Genomic DNA, 23,485 nt, shown 5'->3' with positions numbered 1-23,485 from the left:
GTACCCTCAGTATTACATGTAAATAAAACCATCCTTTGTCGCTGGCTTCACTCACTTTTAGTAGCAGTGATAAAGTGCAGGCTATAATGTGAGCTGTATATGGAATTCAGCAGATTTTCTTTCCCCCATTTCTTTTCCCTGACGCCATCCATGCATGTAAGCTGGTCTGAATTTCCTTTGAGGTGAGGCTTGGATTAGAGGCCGACACCATGCACTCAGCCCTGCTAAAGGATTGTATTATCACTGCAGGTTTTTGTCAGCATTGCTACACCAGATAGAGATTGTGCCACAACACTGCTCCTCAAAGACGGCCAAAATAACATGACAAAGCAGGCATACAGGGGCAGTGATAACGAAGAAAATATGCTATGCTAGGCATTTATTAAATGTTAGCAGCCACAGGTCTGTGCAACAAAGGTCAAACGTCACAGAGTCCTTTGATGTACTTTTAAATAACCACCCTGTGCTGATCAGTAGAAATTCCACATCCGCACTGATTTGAACACATTTGGAACTACCTCTTTTACCACACGTTGCAGTTGCTCTTATTTAAGTAGCTGTGATTAAACAATTGTATGAAATTTCAATTACAACAGTCCTTTTGAGACTTCCTGACACTGTTTACATACATCATTGTTTCCCCTGGTGGCAGCCAGTCTTTATGTACAGTATGTGTGAGAACAAGCAGTGTTGTCTACAATCTAGCACTAACTGTAGAGTGCCAAGACAGTGGCACAGCAGGATTCATCTGCAAGTCCTTGCTAAACAAGAAATGGTGTTGGAACTTTAGTACCATAGTGACTATTTGCAGGTCATGTAGTGGCAATGGTTGGTTATGGATAGGTCTGGTACAGTATTCCTCCATTTTGGACATTTACAAAAGTCAGCCTTGCCAAGACGATTTGCAATAGGTCAGCATGGAAATTTGCATGTTAAAGTTCACCAAAGTTGAACTCTGCTCGACTTTACTTTTACTTTGGAGTCTTGGGATTGAATTTTTTACTCAGTGTAATCATCATAGAGCTTCAATGAAGAGCTGGAACAAGCTGATACAGAATATCAGCTTGTTCGGAGGCAGTGTCTTGAGAACTGTTGGATGGAGTGCCATTAAATTTGGTACACACACTCTTGTCCCCCTCAGGATGAATTGTAATAGCTTCGGTGATCCCTTAACTTCTCCTCAAGCAGCATCATCAGCTCAAAATTTTAACTTGTCGGCTTGGGTTTGTGACCAAATACCTGCAAAACCTATGGCTTTCAGACCTCAGCTGTATTAAGATGGTGATCATGGTAAACACTGTACCTTATAAACAGCAGCATATTAACATTAATGCTGCAGTAGACTCTTAGTTTTTAGAGAATCTATGTAGTCTTGTTCCAAACCTAAAGCAGCTTCAGGGGATAATTAAGGAGGAGAACTGGGATTTAAGGCATTATTCAGTTAGTTTTAGTTGATAAACTTCACCAGTGTTTAACCAATGGTGGCCAATGTTGGGACATTACAAAGTAACACGTTACTGCAGTCAAATTACATTTTTGTCTTTAAGGCAGTAATGTAACACATTCAGTAATCACATTACAGTTGCTAATTAAACAATTATGATGTTACTTGCATTATATAAGTTCTTCAATTATCTGCATAATAGGCAGATCAACCATGCCTCTTCAAGCCCGTTTGCACAATAATCGCTTCTTTGCTTTCGATGAAGAGGATTCAGCTTCTTTCAACTCTGACACTTTGTCTATATTAGAATATTCGAAGTCGGGGGTCAGAGATGGAGATCATGAACCGTTTCCCTACAATGTCCATGAAATTCAGCACAGCGGCGCAGTCGGCTGCACCCGTGGAGAGGCTCTTCAGCCTGGGCAGTCTTATTTTGACTCCGAGCAGGAACAGATTGTCTGACAGATTATTTGAAAGACTCCTCCGCATGATGTATAACACTGCTTCAGTGATAAATACGTCAAAGAAGCTTGATTAGTCCAGTATAAAACCATAGTTTAGTGAGCTAGCGACCGGAGTGACTGAGTTTGTTGGGCTTGTTAAATGCAGTTCATATTAGGTGACAGTGTGTGCAGCAGTAATGTAAGGAGCGGTGTAACTTTCTACAAGTAATTAAGTAAAGTAATGCATTACTTAAAAGTAACAAGTAATTCTCATATGAATCACATTGGTTGTTTTGAAAGGCACTTACAACCTATTTTGTTCTTTAAGAATGATGATCTTGTGTCTGTTTTCTAGAAAACTAGAAGAACATCAAAGTCTACGGGGAAAAAAGAAAAAAGGTGAAAGCTGCAAATAGTCCCAACTGCTCTTGTTGATTTATGGAAATGGGTAGAGTCAGTGAGGTGCGCAACGAGTGGTCCGTGTGAACAGATCATCTCTGTGTACGACCTTGACCAGAGAATGTACTACAGTCTGTTTACTGCATGTATGTAAATGTGGCCATTGTCTCGGGCTTCTTTTCCAGGATTAGTCCTCATTTCCTTGGCACAGTTCCGTCACCCAGGGCTGTCTCTGCTGTGTACACAGATCTACACAAAGCCCCCGATGTCATTTCACTGATACTATTCTGTCTCACAACACCAGGATACACACAGTCTCCTCTGTTGTTATTATCAATATACCAAGAGCAGGGCAGACACAGGACTTGACTAGAGGGAGTCAATTTAATCAGCGCCTTGTGTTTCTGTGCCTTTGACCTTGACTAGACTTTTCTCTTTGGATCATTTTGACACAGTTTTTCTTATTGTTGGTGCTATTTAGTTTCTGCTTTTTGATGATAAGTAATGTCAGTCATTTCTTCATAATGAATTTATCACCTGTTGCCAGACAGTTGTTTTTAAAGAGATTACATTTTCTAACACAAGGGAATGCTCAGATCTCTGGTGTCAGACTAAAAATGAAAAAAAATCATTCAACATGAGCGCACACACACGCAAACCAGGCTTCTGGCCACCTTTCGCAACCACAAGCATAAATCCTGGGGAGTTTTTCAGCCGTTGTTGAAATGACCAAAGCTGGAGGCTGCTCAGTGACAGCGGGCTGGGAGGAGAGTGTTAGTGGGGGTGTGTTGAGGGGGCTGATAATCACGCATGAGAGAAGAAAGGGCATTCTGGTGGATGGAGAGAAGGTCCAGTGGGCTTCTTTTTTTTTTTTCTCCAAACAGTGTCCCCATTAACAGGACTGATGTGCATCTCTGCAACAAGCTGCAAACTCATTTGGCCTTGGGAGCCATAGAGAGTCCTCAATGTGTTAGGATAAGTCACTCCTGAGACCACTAAAAGCCATTATTAGAAGGTGTTTATCGAGCTAGCCGTGGCCTAGATACAGCATAATATCCTGAGAACAGTTATAGCCCATAATTATATTACATTTTGGATGAAGACCGGCCATGATTAGATAAATGATGAATAGCTCTATCAGAAAAAAAAACAAGGCTCCCTAGGAGATAATGCACTATTGGCTTATTTTTGCAAGAAGTTGAAACATTGGCTTTCTTTCTTGTGACTGTTGTGAAGGTTTAGACATGAATACCACAAAAACAGGCGTACCAGCTTCATTCCTCGGTGCTCCTTTCTGACAGATAAATTAGGAACATTTCAATCTAATTTCCAACGTACCTGAGTTTCTTTTTTCGCATTTGAGAGTTTCTATTAGAAGTTTGAGCCTGAAAATGAGCTGAAATTGAATACTAGTGATGTGTTATTTCCACCAGACAATCCGAAGATATGAATTTATAATGAAATGAAGTTTCATTGTCCTTTTTGCTTTGTCTAATTGAATTACAGCAAAATGATGTTAGAGCTTGCCTCAGATCAAACTGCTTAAAGAAATTAGAGGCCTGTTGTTCTTTCCACTTCAAGGCAATAAGTCTGATTTGCTCCCTTTCTTCCACATAATTACTTGAAGAAATCGTCAAAATCTATATGGTAAAGCGAATGCTGTTTGCTAATTAATTCATATTTTGTTTATTCACCTTATCTTACATATTCAATAAAAAGACAAAATATGCTCCGTTGTGTTGTAAATTGTACATGACTCCCTTCGCTCTGATGTAAAGCAAAACTTTCTCTTCCCTGGGGCCTTTAAAGGGGCCAACCACTAATTTTGCACATAAAATAACTCAGATTATTATCAGGCTTCCAAGCTTGGAGTGAAATGAAGAGATGCTGTTGACTGCATTATGGGAAATGTAGGTTCCATCATTTTTGTAAATTTACCCACACTACAAGCACTAAAAGTCAGGATATCTCGTTCTACACTGCATCGATTTTAAGCCATTCTTTCTTTATATACCTGTCCTTTGAAAGCCCTCCAAATTTTCTACAAGTGCATTTCTGAATCAGTGGAGTGCTCTTTTAACATCACACATTATCTGGTTGAGATCCTCAAGCAGAGTGTTCTTTGGTTTTTTCCAGTAACAGATATCAAAAGTAATGAGGCCTTTAAATCGCAGTCACATTTCAGAATCAGTGATCGTGCTGGTAACACCAGAAATGTCTCTTAAATCACCGCTTAAGTAAAAATGTTATGATTTTGACATTCATTTTCAACTTTATTTGACGCTTTAGCTTCTGTTTTGTTCCGGTGTTTTTAACGGCGCCGCTGTCGTCTTAAAGTGAAACACTTTTTGACGTTTTGAAAAAAAAAGAAAGGCTCCATAAATCTTAGGCCAAGTCACTCTGTATGTAAGCAGTGTAGTGCGCGACCCGAGAGGCAAAAGATTTAACTGACATTTTTAAATAGGTTCAATGAATAGGTTCATTGGGACTTTAATTACATTCACTCTTTAACCGAGAGTGTTGTGGGCAATGGAAGTGGATCTTGACAAGCCAATGTGCTCTTATGACACCCCACCCACATAGCGCTGCTGTATTCCTGATTGCCCCTCTATCTGCCGGCAGTGCGGGCACACCAGTGAAATCACTAATGCTTAATTAGCAGATTAGAAGATCCAATTAGGAGATCTCCTCTGTCTCAAATCAAGCTTCTGTCAACATGTTCTATGAAAATGAGATACTCCACATTCACACTCAAGGTGGGCGTTCCTCCCCCTGCCAAAATGACCACTCTTGATTGACTGTTCAGTGCTTTGTTTAGCCCCGTGGACACTTTGTTTGAAGCCTGTTTGTGATTAATCATTTATATTTCAGGCCCATTACAAAGGCAGACTGAGCTGTGTGGTGTTAAGATAAGTCCAGACAGGTTGGATGTAATATAAAAACATAGAGCTGGACTCTGCAACTGTTTAATTTTGTTTTGCATCTTTTTGGGTTTTATAATTTAGGAATGTGGTTATGCAAGGTGCTTGTGCTCAAGAAAACATTTCCCTGTATCATGTTTTGTTTTACCTTTCTTTTAATCTGACAACTTGTCTTTCAGTTTCATTTGTAAAGGCTGTTTGCTTTGGGAACATAAAGTATAGCTGCTGTTTGTGATATACAGTCATAATAGCCCCCATCATCTATCTTTTGGACATTTTGTTTCTTTCTCATGAGGTCCTCACACATTGCCAGTTCTGGTAGCAGTTCCATTTTGAGATGAATATCTGCAGCAACAACACATTTGCCAAAAGAAAAGCTACATTTGGTGCTTTGATAAACCATTTAGTCTCATCGAGTCAGGTTCACAGTGCCTTAGCAAAGATTCAAGGACTATTGCTGGAGTGGGTTTAGTACTTTTACTTACAAATGACAAATAACAAGACCACACTCTAATACGAGAGAGATCTATACAGCCCAGAATTGTTACTTTTACAATTTTCTTTTTTTTTTATTGTCTGTATCTTTATCATAAAATCCTGCTCTGAGCAGTCAATGCTTTAAAGCTGCTTCTATCGTGTTTGCCCTCAAGGGGGCAATAAAACTCTGACGCACAGCCCTGATATATTATTACCTAATGTGCTAACATGAATGCAACCAGTGTCCACCAGACACAGAGTAACATTATAATGCCATTGGTGTCGTGTTTCTGGCCACCTGATGAATTTAATTCCAATGTTCACTCTCTTTTTGGGTCTGTTTCGGTCTCTACCAACTCTTAGAAAGAAACATATGTTGGTCTCTAGCTGCCAGGTGCTAAAATTTCTTCAGCTTTTTTCCTTGGTGCTGGGCTGGTAGTGTACTGTGGGTTATTCACAGTCTGTTTCTGCTGCTTAAAACAGAGTTGGTAAGAGCGTTGAGACTGAACAAGCAATGTGCTGTAAAACCAAATAAGCTAAAAAGCTCAAGAGCGCTGCAGGATTTGGTGATAAATGTGTTGATTCGACAATATGAATGACAAGAAAGTGGATGAACATCTGTCAAACTTTTCTGGAGATTCTCCTTTGAGTCATAATCTCTAAATGAATAGCCACATGGCTCTACCAAATAGCTGTACAAATGGCACCAACCATTTTGGGATATTGATCAAGAAGCAAAAGCATTTACTTTAATTTAGTTTTTTCTCCTGTTTTGTAATTAATACCAAGAGATAGTTGCAGTTTTCCAGTTTGATGTGGATGTTAGCTGCTTTTCATCTGTGACAGAAGTGACTTTTCAGTAAAGGCAATAACAAAAAAATGCCTTGAATGTGCACTCCTTAGATTGCAAAAACAATAACCTGTGCAATTTGAAGTTTGACTCCTTATGTGAGATAATAACACAAATATACTGTATTTCACAAAGTAATTGCTCCTAAGTGATACTCACTGATGTGACATGCAAATTGCTTTATATGATGCCATTGGTACTGAGTGCTTCCAGAAACTGACAGCACATGCTCTGCAGCTGTCATCCAGACACTTCTTTGGCATTACAAACAGGCCTCTTTAAATGTGGAACCCAGACAACCTTTTTTTTTTTTCCTGGAATTTGTTGCCTTTGTCATTCTAGCAATAACTCTTAATGTTGCTGCAACATAACTGACCGGCAAAGTTCAAGATCCAGCAGACAAGCTGAGCTTTGTGATCACTTTGATTTTGAGAAAATGGGTGTGTGGGTGCAATGATTGAATCATACATTTGTTTTGGTTTTTTTTATCTAGTCTTTTTAAATCAAAACCACATCTAACAAGACTTTATGCAAAATCAAACTAGAATGTCAGGAAAGCATGGCTTTCAGTAATGAAAACACACACCGCCAGAGATAAATCTACTTTAGGGAACAGCGCTAACACACTACATGAAAATCACACCACAAAATCCTCCTGTGACAACAATGAATATAAATTATTTTTGCACATTGGGTGCTGTAAGGATTTCAGGAGGTGTTTGCATAAGAGCAAAGAAAGTCTCTTTTTATGGTTGTCTCTATTTCCTGTCATGTTTGGAGAAGAGTTTTTAAACATGTCATACCACAGGTTCCTGATATGTAGATTATTAACACGTCTTCGCTGGGTACAAACTAAGTGCTGCAAAATTAAAAGACAAAAACATACATATTAACAAAGTGTCAGCTCTAGCAGAGAGAAGACGGGAGCTGAAACTATAATGAAATGGCAAATTAACTGAGAGTATACCAGCTAATACAGGAAGAAAGAAAATACATATTCAGAGATATTATCTGACAGTAAAGCTAAAGGATGTTTTGGTTTACTACAACTTGGGTCTTATTCCCTCAGTTATGGAGATCATTTTCTTCAGTAATGGTAATTCGTACATTTGTATGTTAGTACAGATGGGAACGATGGCCAAAGGTATACAAATACAGTAAAATTTTGAACAAAAGCCCAAAATAGGCGCAGGTCTTCTTTACCAGCCTGATGTGGCTACACATTTCACAAATAAACACAGGTCTCCAGTGGAGTCTAGATTTTAAAGAAATTCTTTGGCTATATACATTTAAAAGTACATATTGTTTCCCATCTTTGCTGAGCAAGAGTATTGTGCTAAATGAATTAAACGCCTGTCCCCAATAAAGGCAGGGGGAGTTCAGTGATTGATAAATGCCTAGGTTTACTTCCCAGGTTGTATTAAACCAGAATTATCCTTTAAATTACAATTTCCATAGGGAACTTCTGCATCCACTGTGTGAGCAATCATTTGGTCTGCCAGTCCTCACTGGCCACCATGTTGACATGAAATATTTGATATTCACAGTCACCAGAAGATAATTCTCTGTCCACCCTCATGTCAAACCTCTTGAAAAACATGGAACTTTTCCAGGTGTTTTGAAAAGAAACCTCTTTATCTTAAATTCCAGTTAACATCACAAAGTTTCCAAAGATACCAAATAAGTCAGGCTACATTTTGGAAAGATTGTTTTAAAATAAAGCATGTAGAATATTTCTTTTTGATGGAACCGTCATAAAAAAAAGAACCCTTGGGTTTGAATGCTTCTCAGTGTAAGCATCATATAACTTCAGTGAAGAGCTGGAATAAGCTGTCAGACACAAAGATTTCTAACATTAAAGCAACCCTGCATAGAAAAAGGGATTTCCATGCAGTTTGCTGTAGATATTCAAAGTCCTCAGAAGAAGAGGAACTGTCCCTGTAGCACCACCAACAGGCCAGAGTTTACATTTATAGCCAGTACCGGTAAGACTCCGGAGGGCCAGTCGTGTTTACTCAGGTTAATCCACAAGGCGAAGCTTATTATAGAATAAAGAAACATGATATGATGTACAGACTTTGATGTTCTCCCTCTTAAATTAATTTGAACCAGTAAAGTTTGATACAGACAACCAAGAATGATTCTCTGCAACCGTCCAAGCTGCCCCCACCACCACCCTGACACCCCCCACTTCCCCCAAAGCCAAAGTCCACATTAACATCGTAATAGGAAAAGTGTGTTAAAGCACAGCTTTAGCAGCCTGACAAGAGCGAATTGGATGTCAGAAGGATTCCTGCTCAGTTTAATTGAATCTGCCCAGCACTAAAAAAGAAAATCTGAAGTCAAAATAACCTATTAGATCTATCAGGTAATGTTTTGTTGAGTTTGACAGATAGCACTGCTCTGCCTCGCCCCCCTACCTGTTTTATTCCTGCAGGTCGGGTAATGCAGGAGTGTATGGGTGGGCGGTAGCTGATGTTATCCGCGATGTTTCTCTCTGTTTCTCTTATTCGTTAATAAATTGTGGCCTGCTCTTTCTGTTTCCTGGAGCTCACTCAGCAAATCCCTTGAGTGTAGAACTAGGCTGGAGAAGCTTGTGGAGAGGTGTTAGTGAGTTACTACAGCTAATGGATGGTGGGGGTTGCTCCACGTGATCTGATTGCTGAGCGCTCACTGTTTGTTCAGTGTCCTGACTTCACTTTTTTCTGCCATTCCCTATTTTCTGTCTTTAAAAAAGACATTAGCTAGGAAGTGAAGGTTGAGTGTATGGTGTAATGGTATCTAAATAAGCTAAAAGCACAGAAATGTGTTAGTAATGTATACATTATATTGCAGAATTAAGTCAATGTCACATCAATGCAACATCTAGCCACATAATCATCTCATCTCCACCACCTCCCGTCCCACTCATTCTCCTGTAGCATATAATGTGGGGCTATTGATGAAAACATGTGCTCCTCCTTTGTGAGGTGAAGGGCCAATCACATCCACAAACAGATGGGATGTCATGGATCCCTACACCTGATCAATATCTTTCACACAGCATTACAGGTAGGAGTGTCAAGGGCTTGTTGTCCGGTCCCAGCCATGTTTTCTTTTTCAGAACACTATGAACTATTTCCACCGTGAGTAATTTGTGAATAGTTTGTTGTGTGTGCGGTTGCATTAAACCTCTTAAGTTTCTTCCAACACATTACATTTTTTTTAAGCATTAGTGAACTTAAGGGTGATGCAAGAAACACATCAAATAGATCGTTATGGACGATGTAAAATACTGAAGGCCAGGTTTGCTGAGGCTTTTGGTCTTATTTTTCAGGCAGGAGACGCTTGCTGCCCACAAAACGTGTTGTATTTATTGCAGTTTGCATGTGATTTGTGTGACTGAGTGCAAGGTGCACCTCTCCTTTCATTGCATATGCATTTAAAAGGTCATTGTGTAAGACATAGCGGGCTCTATTTGCAGAATATTGTAGAAATGGAATATAATATTCATACATATGTTATCATTAGTGTATAATCACCTGAAAATAAGAACTGCTGCGTTTTTGCTTCAGAAATGAAGCTAATAGGCTATTATTAGTCAATACAATATCTACTGTAATGCAAAGGCATAGTGGATGAATGGTGTGGTTTGTGTTCGTTAAACTTGAACTTGACTTGAAGTATGCCTTTATGTCAGCATTAACCTTCACCTGCTCCTTGTCTCTCCCTCTCTTTTCTTTTGTACCTTGTTGCCTCTTAAAGTATTAATACTTAGACATACAGATGCTAAAGATTATAACATCATAGTTTAATGGGTAATATTTTGAGGAATAGTAAAAGGTTTTTTAGGTGGAGTTGGCAAAAGTAAATATTCTGTAATAAAGATCACTGCTGTTATTTTCTTTCTGATCTTAGTGATCACTCAGAAATCCCACCTCTGAACTTTAAGAGCTCTCCTTTATGGTCAGAGTGCATCTGGAGGTTCAGGAGCTGATTGCATAATGAGCTTCTGTCTTAGTAAATCAGGAATTGAATGCATACAGATTGCAGTCGCAAACTCAATAAAAGTCGCAGCTCACATTTGCGCAACACCATTTCATAGTAATTGTTGCCCTGAGGGATTTCTCACAGTCCAGCAGGAATATGGTAATTCTTTCCTGCTCAGTTTAATCAATCCCTGATTGCAATCGAAAGTGTTATTGTTGTGGCGATGTTGTAGGGTGGTTATTAAAATGTCAACCAGATAAGAAAGAGCCAAACTGGTCTCAGGAGAATAATAACTTCTTGTTACTTCTTTTTAGTTGAAAACAAACAACTGAAGTAGTGAATGCAACTCATGGACAAGAGCAAGAACTCAACCTTTTGATAAAAGCAACAAGCAGTCCAGTCCACTAAACCACGTTTGGGGTTATTGGCAAACATTTTTTTTTTTTGTTTTGCCTTGAGGTGTGTTTTGAAGTATAAAATTATTAGGTTTAGGTTAAGAGATAGTTGGGGTTATATATTTCTGGAACTCAGTTTTTTCCATCCACACTGAGCTCATTCTTCCTTTGCTTTCAGATTCACGAGCTGGAGAAGGAGCGCCCAGAACGGTGGACCACGCCGTGATCGGAGGAGTGGTGGCTGTGGTCGTCTTCGCCATGCTCTGTCTACTCATCGTCTTGGGGCGCTACTTCGCAAGACACAAAGGTAATCCTTATAAACAGTAACAGTAAGTTTAGATAAAGCTGCATTGGGCAAGATTATATACCAGCATAAATAGAAGGGGATCCAATTGCCACTCAGATGCTACACAGTATTCAGCCTGTCAGCCTAAATGGAACTATGGGCAGTAGCTGAAAATATTAGCCACAAACAGGAAGTAAAACAGCAGTGAGAAAACACTGACTTGAATTGACAGTAATAAAGTGTTGCAGCCAGCCAGTAACACACCACCCTACCACCGTGTTGCTGTAGTTGTGGACAACCTGGCTTGGGTGTGTTATGAAGATATCATTGGCACTGTTTGAGTTTAACTAACAGCCACTGGCCAATAAATCTCTTCCCTTTTATTTGGAGAGCACCAGACAGGATGCAGAAACTGAGTTGGGACAATAAATGTATAAAAGCCAGCAGGATACAAATCAGTTGGACAGAATCTGCAGTGTAAGTGACTTCACTCTCTGCTTCTGGGTCAGTTCAGGATGAACGATCGCAACGTGCAACAACATCTGAGACTCGTAGGCATCGTAGTATTCAGAGCCATATGCCATGCCAAAAAAAAAAGAACAGGAACTCTCAGAAAGTTTGGAAAAAGTTTAGATTAATGGCCATATCATGAACCTTTAGTATGATTAAATCATCTGGAAGACTTCTGTGTTTCTGTGTACAGGTACACCGATCAGTCATAACATTATGACCACTGACAGGTGGATATATTAAGCAGCAAGTGAACATTTTGTCCTCAAGTTGATGTGTTAGAAGCAGGAAAAATGGACGAGGGTGCCCAGGTGGTCATAATGTTATAGCTGATTGGTGTATAATGAAGAAAAACAGGAACGATACCTCCAGACAGTTATGGATATAACTAAATCTCATCAGGCGGGTTTGGGGGTCTTTGACACTAAAAAGGTTTAGACACACTATAACACTAGCTTATAGGTAACAGGTAAGAATACATCAATAATCAAAATTGTTTTTAACAGTATTTAAAATATATTTATTTTTTAGTATTTATATTTTTTAAGGCAATACATGTTCTTCAGCAGTATACTGCTTGCCCCTAAAACACAAGCTGATCCAGCAGGATATAACTTTCATCAGGCATATCTTTTGTTTCTGTAAAAAAAAAAAAAAAACTCTTCACACCCTTTCTGAATAATGAAAAGACACTATTAAGGCTACGGGTTACTGATGGTGAGTATAATTACATTTTTCATGCATTCCTGCTGAAGAGTATAACACATCTCAGCTGCTGCCCTCGTGACCGAGAAATAATTATAATCTATAACAAATTTCACACTTTGATATTTCTTATGCAGGAGGAAATGGAATTGGATACATTGACCACTTTAGAAAGGAAATACTTTAAATGAGCCAATGTAAAGGTGTAGAAGATATGCTTTGTTATTTTATGGTGATACTGAGCTCAGTGTTTCCCTCCACTTTACTGTCCAGACGCTGCAGGTAAAAAGCATCTCTGTTGATGGATCCCAGTGGTAAACTAAGAGGTTAACTCTGTGTTAAACAATAATAAGGTTCATGATATTTTCATCCTGTGTCCAGTTGACTGAGTCTTACATGATTTATTAACACTGAAGGCTTAACACTCTGCCATCTGGTGTACCCACATTTGGGAGCGGTTCTGGGGTTAGTGGAGATCCGGGGCTTAGCGCTGAAATCTTGGAATGAGTGTGGGGTCACATTTAGATTGATAAATACTGCAATATAAATAAGAACCATATGAATAATGTGATTATTATTTAGAGCCCAACTCATTTTCTAGCTATAGGGCACTCTAGTGGATACAACATCGTGTTTTCTTTCACAGTGCCACCGTAGAGGGCACTTTATCATGTTTAATCTACCATAGAGGCATCCAAGAAAGACACTTTTGCAGCATTTTTTTATTTTTTATTATTGAAATGTGGGTACCGGGGGCGATCGTTCAGTCACCAAAACACAGACAGCTGCAATCAGGGTTTGGAAGAACACATGAAGAACAGTAAAGATTTGCCACACTGCAATGAAATCAAGCGATATGCGGGTGTGTAGGGGTGTACCCAGACTCACTAGGAGGGTGTGGAACGCAGTAAGAAGTAAGGGTACAAAAATTCAGAAGTGCTGGTACTCTGCATTGTGCTGTACTCATTCTTATAATACTGAGATCTAGGAACGAAGGGCCATATTAACAAACTGTTCGTTCTAAACAGCCATCACAGGCCAACATATTAGTTCAACATTGACCTACCACAGTCTTCCTGTGCAGTGAGGGTTGGTCTCACGGACAAATAAAGTTGTTTAGATAATCTGGCTGAGCTTCTGTCCGACTTCCTGACTGCTTATGTGTCTGTCCCCATCTGACTTTGTTGTAGCGATGCCATGTTGCCGTGTTCTCAGATCTCAGCTTAGTGAGTAAAATGATATCATAACTGATAAAAAATAAGGGGCCAAAACTCCAAAAATAAGACACAAGCTGTAATAAACCGGAATTATCCTTTAATGCTCACTTCTGATTCATTGCCACAATTCTATTTTTTCTGTTTGCCAGTTATTTTTTCAAAAAATGTGCATGGTGCGAGTTATAACTTTTTAAATGCAGTGGATACCAGATATGAATATTCAGAAGGGCAATAATGGTAGGCAAAGACATAGAGATGAGAGATTTTTTTGGGGGGATCAGGAAATAAAAAAAATTAATCACAGTTTCAGAGTCGCGGGCAACTTTTAACACTTCTGTCACAAACCTAAATACTGAACAAAAAGTCTTAATGTCACCCACGGGGGGAAAAAAAAGGGAGGGGTGTTTTAGGCTGGTGCGGGGGCGGATTACACATGATTCGTCTGTGCGACTAGGCTCAAACTGAGGTTGCCAAAAAATATACAGTATAGGTTGTCCAAAAATCCTTCAAACGTGATGTAAATAAGGAAAAAAAAAAAACATTGAAGGGGAGGAAAAAAAATTATTTTTTTTTTTTAATAAGTTTTAATTTTCCCCCCCGGGGGGGGGGGTTACAGCACCGCTGAGCACCTTGTCTCTATGTGATCAAGCAGCATTTGTGCTTTTATTGTTTCCACATTTGACAGTGCCCTTCCTCATTCGATCTGGAATATTGCCTTCATTATCAGCCTCTACTATGATACGATGTGAATAAATCTTGTAAATTAAGTTTGAAGTGGCTTGCTACTTCCCCCGTTTTTTTCTGCTGAACTTGACAAGGTTAATTTGAAGGTGTGAGCCATGCACTTCCCCGCACTCGAGATCATTTCAAAGCCCTGATTTTCATGTGCCAATCTTGAATGAAAAAGAGGGGAAATTATGTATAATCTGAATATTACAGCTTGCTGGTGTTAGGTTTGTGTAAATGGCCACATGGAGATGGATTTGCATAATTAGGTGCTGTGGGATGTAGAGCCACATTTTAATCTTTTGTATCATCTAAGCAGCAGGCTATTATCCAGTCCGTGACACTGTCCTTCATCCCCCTTTCCTCCTCCTCCTCCTCCTCCTCCTCCTCAGGTACCTACTTCACACACGAAGCCAAAGGAGCAGACGATGCAGCGGACGCAGATACAGCCATCATCAACGCAGAGGGTGGCCACACCAACTCGGATGAAAAGAAAGAGTACTACATCTAATCAAAACAGGACCCCTCACTCTCGTGTCCTCTTTGGGACACGGAGCTGTTTTTGGGGCCGGGGCGAGGGGAGAAGTTGGGGCGGGAGGTTGATGGAGGGATTTGAGTTGGTTCAGGATCACTTTTAGTGCGAGTAGAGGGGTCGAGGAGTAGAAGAAAGATGGAGTTTTAAAGAAAGGCCTGGTTTTAAGCCGTTGTTTAGTCTAGTCTGCAGATGTAGATGGAATGTTTTGTGTGTAAAAAAAATTTAAAATCAAAAAAGGACAAAAAATGGGAGGGTTTGGGTTTTCGGTAAAGTGAGATGGGGATGGGGGTGGGAAGGTGCGCCAGACGTTGCCAGAAATCACTGTAGAGAGCTTCACCATTCGACACCTCCCTAACTGCTGGTACGAATTTTATTTAGTTCAACCATTTGCAGAAAATTCTGTGCCTTGTTCTATCCATACTTTGGATTTGTGTTGATCCTCATTTGCATAACCTTGTTGCTCCCCTTTTCCCTGTTTCATCTTCCCCACTTGTAATTATCAATGTGCTGTTGGCTTTTGTATGAGGGTAAAATTACACAGCCACTTCATTCATTTCCCTAAATGTGTCTGCACACATCGCGCATCCTCTCCCGCATAACAAAAACGCTTTCCAGTATACTGTGATTTGTCTCAAGCCATTACTTCCCTCTCTCTTTTTTTCCTGAAGTTTTGACAGCTCCAAAAATGCATGGAATGCTTTACATATCATTGTACAAAGGACATAAATGAGAAACAGGTTTGATGTGCTGTACATGCCCTCCCTGCCCCCTCCTGAACACAACCACATTCAAAACATAATCAAAAAGAAGGCAGCAAAAGGAGAATATGAAATGATTTTATTGGGCCGATTCAGTTAATTCATGTTTTGCAGCCTTAGTTTTGTTCTTCGGAGCAGATAAACTACTGCCTCTTAAACAATTACCTTTCTTAGTAAAGAGAAGTAGTACATTATTTTTCCTTGCTGCACTGCCATTTTATTATTTTGATTTCTTCCTCTGTTCAGAAGAAGTTTTTTTTATTTGGCTGAATGGAAGCCCATTTTTCCCCACCAGCTTTTATTGAGTTGTAATGATGAGGTTCAATTGATTTCCATCTGCTCTCACGCTAGCATATTTTTTTCTTACCAATGGACCAGTAAGAAAATGTAAATTGTTTTAAACATGTTTTTTGGCAGACTCTCAGTCAAGATGCCTCAGTAATAAAAAGGCTGTTGAAAAAGCATTTGGTATTAATATTAGCCAACCATCAGCCAAAAGATGCTGGTGAACTGTACATAACTCTACTGAAAAGAGAATCAGCCTTAACCAAACTCCAAACTGAAACAAATTTATTTTAGGAACACATAAGCTGCACAAAATAAAGCCCCAAAAAAGTGGCCATGGCAGTCCAGGTTCTCCCATCAGAGGGTTCATGTTATCTCATAGACACACAATCCAATGTAAATCAAGCCAATGGAATCACAGCTGTATTGTACACTAATCCTTACTAAGAAATATTTTTTACAACTTACTAGAATTACAATGGAGTACCTTTGTGGATTTTATCGTATCACGCTCATTGTGAGTTTTGTCAAAATGTAACACAAGCAAATGTTTGGGAAAGAAAACTGTCTTCAAACTGAAATGCTCTGAGAGACAAGCCAGTTTCCACTCCCATCACACCTTCTAAATATATATTTTGCTTTGATGCAGCAGCTTGAGTGCTTCAGCATTTGATGGTTTCTTTTGCATGTGTATGTGCTGAAACCCCGTTATTTTTGCTTCTCAATCTTGCTTTATGTATCACCTGCCAAAACTGAATGAGGATCTGTTTTGCTGCGCCAGCTGGGGAGCACTGAGGAATGCCAAAAGTAATTAATTGTTTATAACTGAACTTAATACACATGTTGTGCTCCGTGGTGGCAATCCCATGGGTTGCATTAATGCCCTGGCTTCTTATTAACATGGCAATGAGGGTCTATTCGTGGCATTGTTTGTCATTATTATGTGTTCACACGGCAAGCAGCTTCCTTAATGAGTCCTAACTCTATGTGACAGCTGGGGGTGGATTGAGGAGGTGGTCTAGGTTGCAAGGTACACCTAAAAGTATTTAAGTTGAAAAGCCAGAGTCAACTGGACAATCATCCACCAGATCAAATCAGTGGAGAAAAAAGTTGCCTGATTGACACATTCATATGATTTACTATTTAAATGTGATTGTCCAAATCACGCCCTAACGCATACCCTGCTCTATTTTATAGACAAAGCTTCTTTTTCTTACCAACGGAACTGCCCCCTGGTGGCCATTAGAAAGAATGCAGATTTAAGGTACTTCCGCATTGGCCTCATTGACCCGGAAGCTTCGTCCACTATTTATTATACAGTCTATGGACCAGAATTAGTCATCATGATTATTGTACTGTAACTGCTCTTTCAAAAAATGCATTTTTTAAGGTGACCAGTGCAACTTAAAAAAACATGCAAATGAAGAAATGCATTCACCAATTTCTCAACAGATACACCTGGAAAAAAAAAGAACTGCAAATACACAATCAAATAAAGACATTTTGCAAGTCACACAGAACAGAATAGACATTTCTAGAGGACACTAAAAGCTGATGAATCTGTGATGTTTGAAAATGAGTTTACAAAGTATTTGTAAGTTGTTGTAGATGCTGATATTAACGGAGATATTGCTGTACCCCCACTATTGTAAGCTACTGGCGTGTTCATATATTTTAAACATCCTCCAGAAATGTCTATCGTTTTGTAGTTCTGTTTCTCTGAACAGTTGCCACTGTTTCTGTATTTGATTATGCTTTCTATATGTCCAGTGTGTGGCTTTATGCGTCGAAAATGTTGCCAAATTGGTGAATGTGCTTAATTTGCTTGTGTTTTAGTTGTTTGATGCACCTTTTCTCCAAACGCAATGTATACCTTGTCAGAGTGGTAAAGACATTTTCTTCACTTGCTTATGTTTTCAGAAGTTGCATTGCGTTGAGCTCTCTCCAGCACTGTACTTTTAGTTTTCCATTATACTTAGTTGCTCTTCAGAAACACCAGTTCATAATATATATCAGTATCAATCATATCCCCTAATACAACTCATGCTAGTTTATTATATATAACAATATCAGTCATATCCCCTAATACAACCTTATACCACTTTTACACTGAACACTCTGGGAAATGGATGGATGGATCTTAATGGTGTTGCTTGCTGTGTGGACACTCATAACCAAGATTCAATACTTTATTACCATGTTAATGCATTTGATTGGAATTTGTCAATGTGTGGCTTAGATTGCAACACATTTACAATGTGATAGCTTTAATATATCATAGTCATGCATGAAGACAGCATTCAGTCTTTCCATATTGAGATTGTGGTTTTGGGGTCATTCAAAGGCAGTTGAGAAGGTTCTTGTGAAGTGCATTACACATATTTCACTTTCCTGAGCATTGTGCATCTGTGCATTTTTAAAGTTGTTCAGTATATTTTTCTGCAGTTTTAGAAGACAGCAGGTGGGCTGTGGACATATTTTTAGCTTTTCCATTGGATGTGGCAGTTGTGGCTACAGGAGTGATGTTGCAGACAAAGATCAAAGATGCTGTGTCCAACTCTCTCCAGCTGTTTATTCTTCTGTGAAAACTTGAGTTAATTTAAAAGTTCTGTACTCACAAAAGGAATTACCACTAAGTTAACACTGTATGCTGATGACACTGTTTTGTGTTTGTTACGTGGATGGGTGGGGGTGGGGAGGGGTTCTGATTAGGTTCGATGTTTTACGGTCTGGTGTCTGATAAAACTATTAACTGACTTGTTATCGTTGCTTTATGAATCACAGAGCAGATGTCACTTCATTTGTAAGACTGAGATTGTGTGATTTGTATTTTACAGTGAGCACTATTTCGCTTCAGTGACATGTGGCAGCTTCCATTTAAATCAGATTTCAAAATATGTACTTGCCAATAAAGGAATAGAACTGAATATTGTCTTCTCCCTTAAGGCTGATGCATTAATATTGTGAATATTAAACCTTTTCTGGGTTGGAATGGCAGGAGTGTTTCTCCAAATGTTTTATTTACAGTAAGAGCTTTTACTCTCCCAAAGTTCCGAAATAAAAAGGAACGTGAACAGAACAACATGAAAATAAGATATGAGTAGGGTTAAATATTCTGAAGTGGCGCGGATTGAATTTGAAGTAAATAGCAGGATGATATTTTAGGCTATTGTATGTATGATTTTATTTTCTATTAAATGCCCAGTGAAGTAAAACATGGACTTTGATCTTACAGTGTAACTGGTGTAGTTTTCTCCACATTAAATTCTTTTGATAATGTCCTGTCTCTGGTTCATGCGTTGCTGACCGATGTGACTGCATCTCAGGTAGAATGCAAAGTTTAGGCCCCACCTCTAAATGACATAAAAGCAAGTACAATGCATCCTCATCAATCAAGTGCAACACGTTATTTTAGATTCAAGAGGCAAAATTGTTGATATTTTGCATATATGTTGTACATGTTTTCTGTATTTTCCTTAATATTTGGTGCACTGTAAAAGATGTGTTAAGTATTGCTTTGTGTTGACATAGGTCATAAAGAGTACACTGTTCATTTGGAATGAAGCCGGATCAGAAACTTATTGTGGCTGTACTACTGTCACTTTCAACGGACCGCCGCCTTTGGAAGCTTGTTTGATTCCCGAAAAGTTTTGATTGTTTCACGAGTCATTGTTTTTAGATTGATTCTTTTTGTCTCTCTGCTGTTATTGGGAAATGTTAATGTGTATTAATGGAGAAAAAGGAGTTCCACATTCCCATACACATTTTGTATTGGTTCATAAATAGACATTTTTACAAAAACAATGAAGAGTTCTTGTCTTAATAAAAAAGAAAAGATATTAATGTCCAAAATAATCAGTGTTGGTATTATTTTTGTACTCTAAATGTTAATATAGGCCATTAAGGTGATGCATCACAAGTAAATGGAGAAAATGTGGACACAGACACACGCTATGATAGCCTAAATGATTTGTTCACACATGGAAAAAAAATGTATGTACTATTTATAGAATTGGCAAAGTACACAAAAATAAAACATCCTCTCTGTTTTATCTTTATTTTTAAATCACAGGACTTGCTGCTTTGTCACAAAATGTCGATAGTTATGTCGAAAAATTATTGTAAGAAACACCCCATTTTTCTGGACAGGAAGGTCTCCATAGATTTGTCGCCACTACAGTTAACCTTTTTACTAGAATGGAGTGAGACGAAGGAGATTCTCAGTGGCTTTAAATATACTTGTTTTTGGTTTAAAATAATATTTGTGATTGTTCTACAAGTTCTGTGTTCTGGGGTTTGTGTAGATCTATGCTTCAAAATTAAGCTTAACTAATATAACTGCTGAACTTCAGTCAACCAGCTCTCATGATAGATTATTATGTGAAGACACACAGAGATGATATTTGGCGCTTCATATTGACTCCACCACTTCTCATAAGGAAACACAGAGCTCTAGGCAGCAGGGATTTGGGAGTGACAGCGGTGTAGTGCGGGGTCTACGCAGGTGTACCTACTTATATTTCAATCTGCATTGGGTATACCCACTTCTAAATCCTCTCTGATGCCCATCATTTAGTAGTGTGCTGCAATTTCTTTTCCTAGGATGGCGAGGCTATTGACCCACCCCACTCTTCCTCTGATTGGATATTGCTTAAGTTGGTTGGGTTGGTCAGGTTTAGGCATGAGGAGTGGTTAGGGTAAGAATACCAGGGTAAGCAGCGAAGGTCATGGCTTTGCTTTGCCATCCTAGGAGCTGAAATATCTCCTGCAGCAAATCAGCTGTTCCAAGAAACAGTTCACAAAATAAACTACTGGCCCATAGACTACTTGCAAGGTAAAATAATTGTCCAATTTTCATGTGTGAATGGACTACGGAATAAGGAATAGTTCACTCAAAATGCATAATTATGCGGTTTTCTCAGCCTATAGTCTGTGAACCAGTACTTCTGTGTCTGTTTATTTCATAACGCTTTCATAACTCCCTGTTTGGGCGAGCTAAAAATGCAAAGTACATGTCACTGTTTATAGCATCAGGCGTTTATCCTTAGCTGGACAGACCACTTAAAAAAAAAATCGGGGGCATAAATTAAGAGTGCACCCACTCCTCCAGGAACCACTAAGCCACTGGGGAGTGACGATAATAACTTCCCCTCCTTGGGAAGTATAAACTTGTTGTGCTTATAAAATGCTTTATGGACTGCAGAAAAAGAGCAGATCACCGACTGCTTAAGTACACCAACGTAATGTAAAGCGGGCATTGGATATTTGCAGTGAGAAGAGCCATCATGAGAGAGTAGCAGCAGACTTGAGTTGAATGCTTCATAATTTAGTTGTATAATGAATATTGCTGCCTTATAGGACTTTTGTTTATTAAATTAATTATTTATTAACCTTACATTGCTGAATGTCATGAGAGTATTTAGATCGAGACAGGGAGACAAAGAAATGTAAGCAGAGAAATGGGGTTTGGGTATATATAGTATATGCACTGTTCTTTAGTGATGTTGAAAGCTCGAGTCTGAAGTGAACCTTGGCAGGCGCAGTTGTCATGAAATCTTTATCACATGCATAAACCAGTGCGAATGTGCAGTATAAAACAAGCGCTCCAAATTAACACAAACATAGGGTAATATCTTGAGGAGCACCGTGAAAGCTTTAATAAATTTGACAGGATTTATACCCTGAAAATCAATCTCTGCTCCGTGAGTGCAGTGAACCTTTTTAACCAACACCTTAAATAAATGGAGATACTGTTATTGATCCCAACACAGTAGATGGAATTGACATGAGGGGAGCTATCTGTCATGGAAAAATGTATTTCTCCATTCATATTTAATGTTCATGAGTCAGGTTTTACTTTAGACATTAACACACCTATATTATTCAGTATTCAGTACATGACTTGAGTAGAGGAAGATATTATCTTTTTAATTACGTTTTCACCTCAGGCTCTCATTATACCTCAAGTGCGGTACATAATGAGCCAACATCTTAAATAAGTAAAGGTGATACTGCTATTGATTAGAACAAGAAGACCAGAGGCAAGCGATCAGTCATAGAAAATGTACTTCTGGGTTCATGTTTAATGTGTACGCCAGTTGGTCTCTTATAGACTCATTACTCAATATCCTTGAATAACTTGAATAGAAAGAAATCCTATTCATTACACTTTAACTTACTCTATAACAGCAAATGGTTGCACTTAATGCCACCAGAGTATAATCATTTTGCTGGATGTGTCCTTGGTGATTGTGTTTTGTCTACAGTAATGAAAAGGTCAGCTGTGCAGTTTTGCCTTTGTGCGTTAACCTTGCAAGCTGAATAGGTTAAAGCGTATATATCCTGAAATTAATATATTATTTATCTATTATTATTTGTCTCTGTGCAGACCAGCCCGTATTTTGATCCTGATCTAATGAAGACTATTAAAAGTGTCCTTGTTACCCGCTCACATATTATTCAGGGCTGGCTATTCAGCACCTATTCAGAGGCCATTAAGATTAGGAGGCCAAGAAGAGGTTTTGTAAAGCAAACCTCCACTGCCTGACATCAACAGGTGAACCAGAAGTGATTATGAATGATTTATTGATTGTGAGACTGTAAGGGGCAGGAAAGAGCAGACCCATAAACTCTCGTGGTAATGGCGACCCTTAAGGGTACTCAGGAAATTAGGCCACCTGTAACGCCTCGCAACAATTAAGCTACTTGTCCTTGCTCTGCAATCAGACCAGGTCCCCATTATGCAATCATTTTTTCATACAATCATTGAATACAAAGTAACTAATTAGGAGTTCTATGTATCTGCATTCAACCATGTCACAATCATACATTTAGTTTGTTTTGCCAATAGTGTTTTGTAAGGAATCGTTTCATGGCATCCTGAGTCCAGCATAACATTTAACCAAAACCATGACTCTTCCCTATCCCTAACTAAAGGAAACACGTCAGTTTGGACTATATTCAGTATTGAACCAAGATCTTTGCCTAACCGTAACCAAGTGCTGGGTGCCTGAATATAACCACCAAAAAATGCTTCAGTTACTTCTAAAGGAGATTCTAGGAAAACATACGGTGTTGGGGAACATTTTGCAGATACACTTAGTATCAGCAAAGTGTTGGCAGAAACATTCATAAACTAAAGAGTGTAAACCTCCACCAAGGCCAATAAGCCACTTTTCTAGTATATGCTAATCTGAGTGCTCAATGTTAACAAAAGTGGAAAAAGAATTACTGTATCGGGTCCTCAATTTATACACAATCCAAAACTTGGCTTCTTCCTTGGCCCATGCTACACCCTTATACCAAGACTCATGAAAATCAGGCCAGTAGTTTTCCTGTAATCCTGCTGACAGACAAACAAAAACACAAATGGCACCGTGTTTTTCACTCTGCCTCAGTTCCACCTATGATGGAAATAACTGTAAAGCCTGTTACCTCCATGTAAGCAGATGGGACACAAGCCTAACTAAATTAAATGAAAATAATATTAATAATAATTCTTTCCCAAAGATGGTTTCTGGCATTTTAGGCAGTTCTTATCACACTGATGTATGTTCAAGTGTTCA

General features: G+C 38.9%; 1 protein-coding gene across 5 annotated transcripts in view; it reads left to right on the top strand.

Annotated features, from left to right (window-relative positions):
• Positions 1 to 19,775, top strand: part of cadm1a (cell adhesion molecule 1a) — a 382,815-nt gene extending 363,040 nt beyond the window's left edge. For all 5 annotated transcript variants that reach the window (XM_051402032.1, XM_051402035.1, XM_051402034.1 and 2 more), the window contains 2 exons: positions 11,077 to 11,205; positions 14,735 to 19,775. In XM_051402032.1, coding sequence (XP_051257992.1) covers positions 11,077 to 11,205; positions 14,735 to 14,853 — 248 coding nt within the window. In that variant the 3' untranslated portion in view covers positions 14,854 to 19,775. The remainder of the gene's footprint in view (positions 1 to 11,076; positions 11,206 to 14,734) is intronic.
• The last annotated feature ends 3,710 nt before the right edge of the window (positions 19,776 to 23,485 follow it).

The sequence above is a fragment of the Dicentrarchus labrax genome, unplaced genomic scaffold (genome assembly GCF_905237075.1).
Source record: "Dicentrarchus labrax unplaced genomic scaffold, dlabrax2021, whole genome shotgun sequence".
NCBI classification, from domain to species: domain Eukaryota; kingdom Metazoa; phylum Chordata; class Actinopteri; family Moronidae; genus Dicentrarchus; species Dicentrarchus labrax.
Note: the sequence above shows the minus strand (reverse complement) of the source record. Positions and strands in the feature narration are given on the sequence as shown.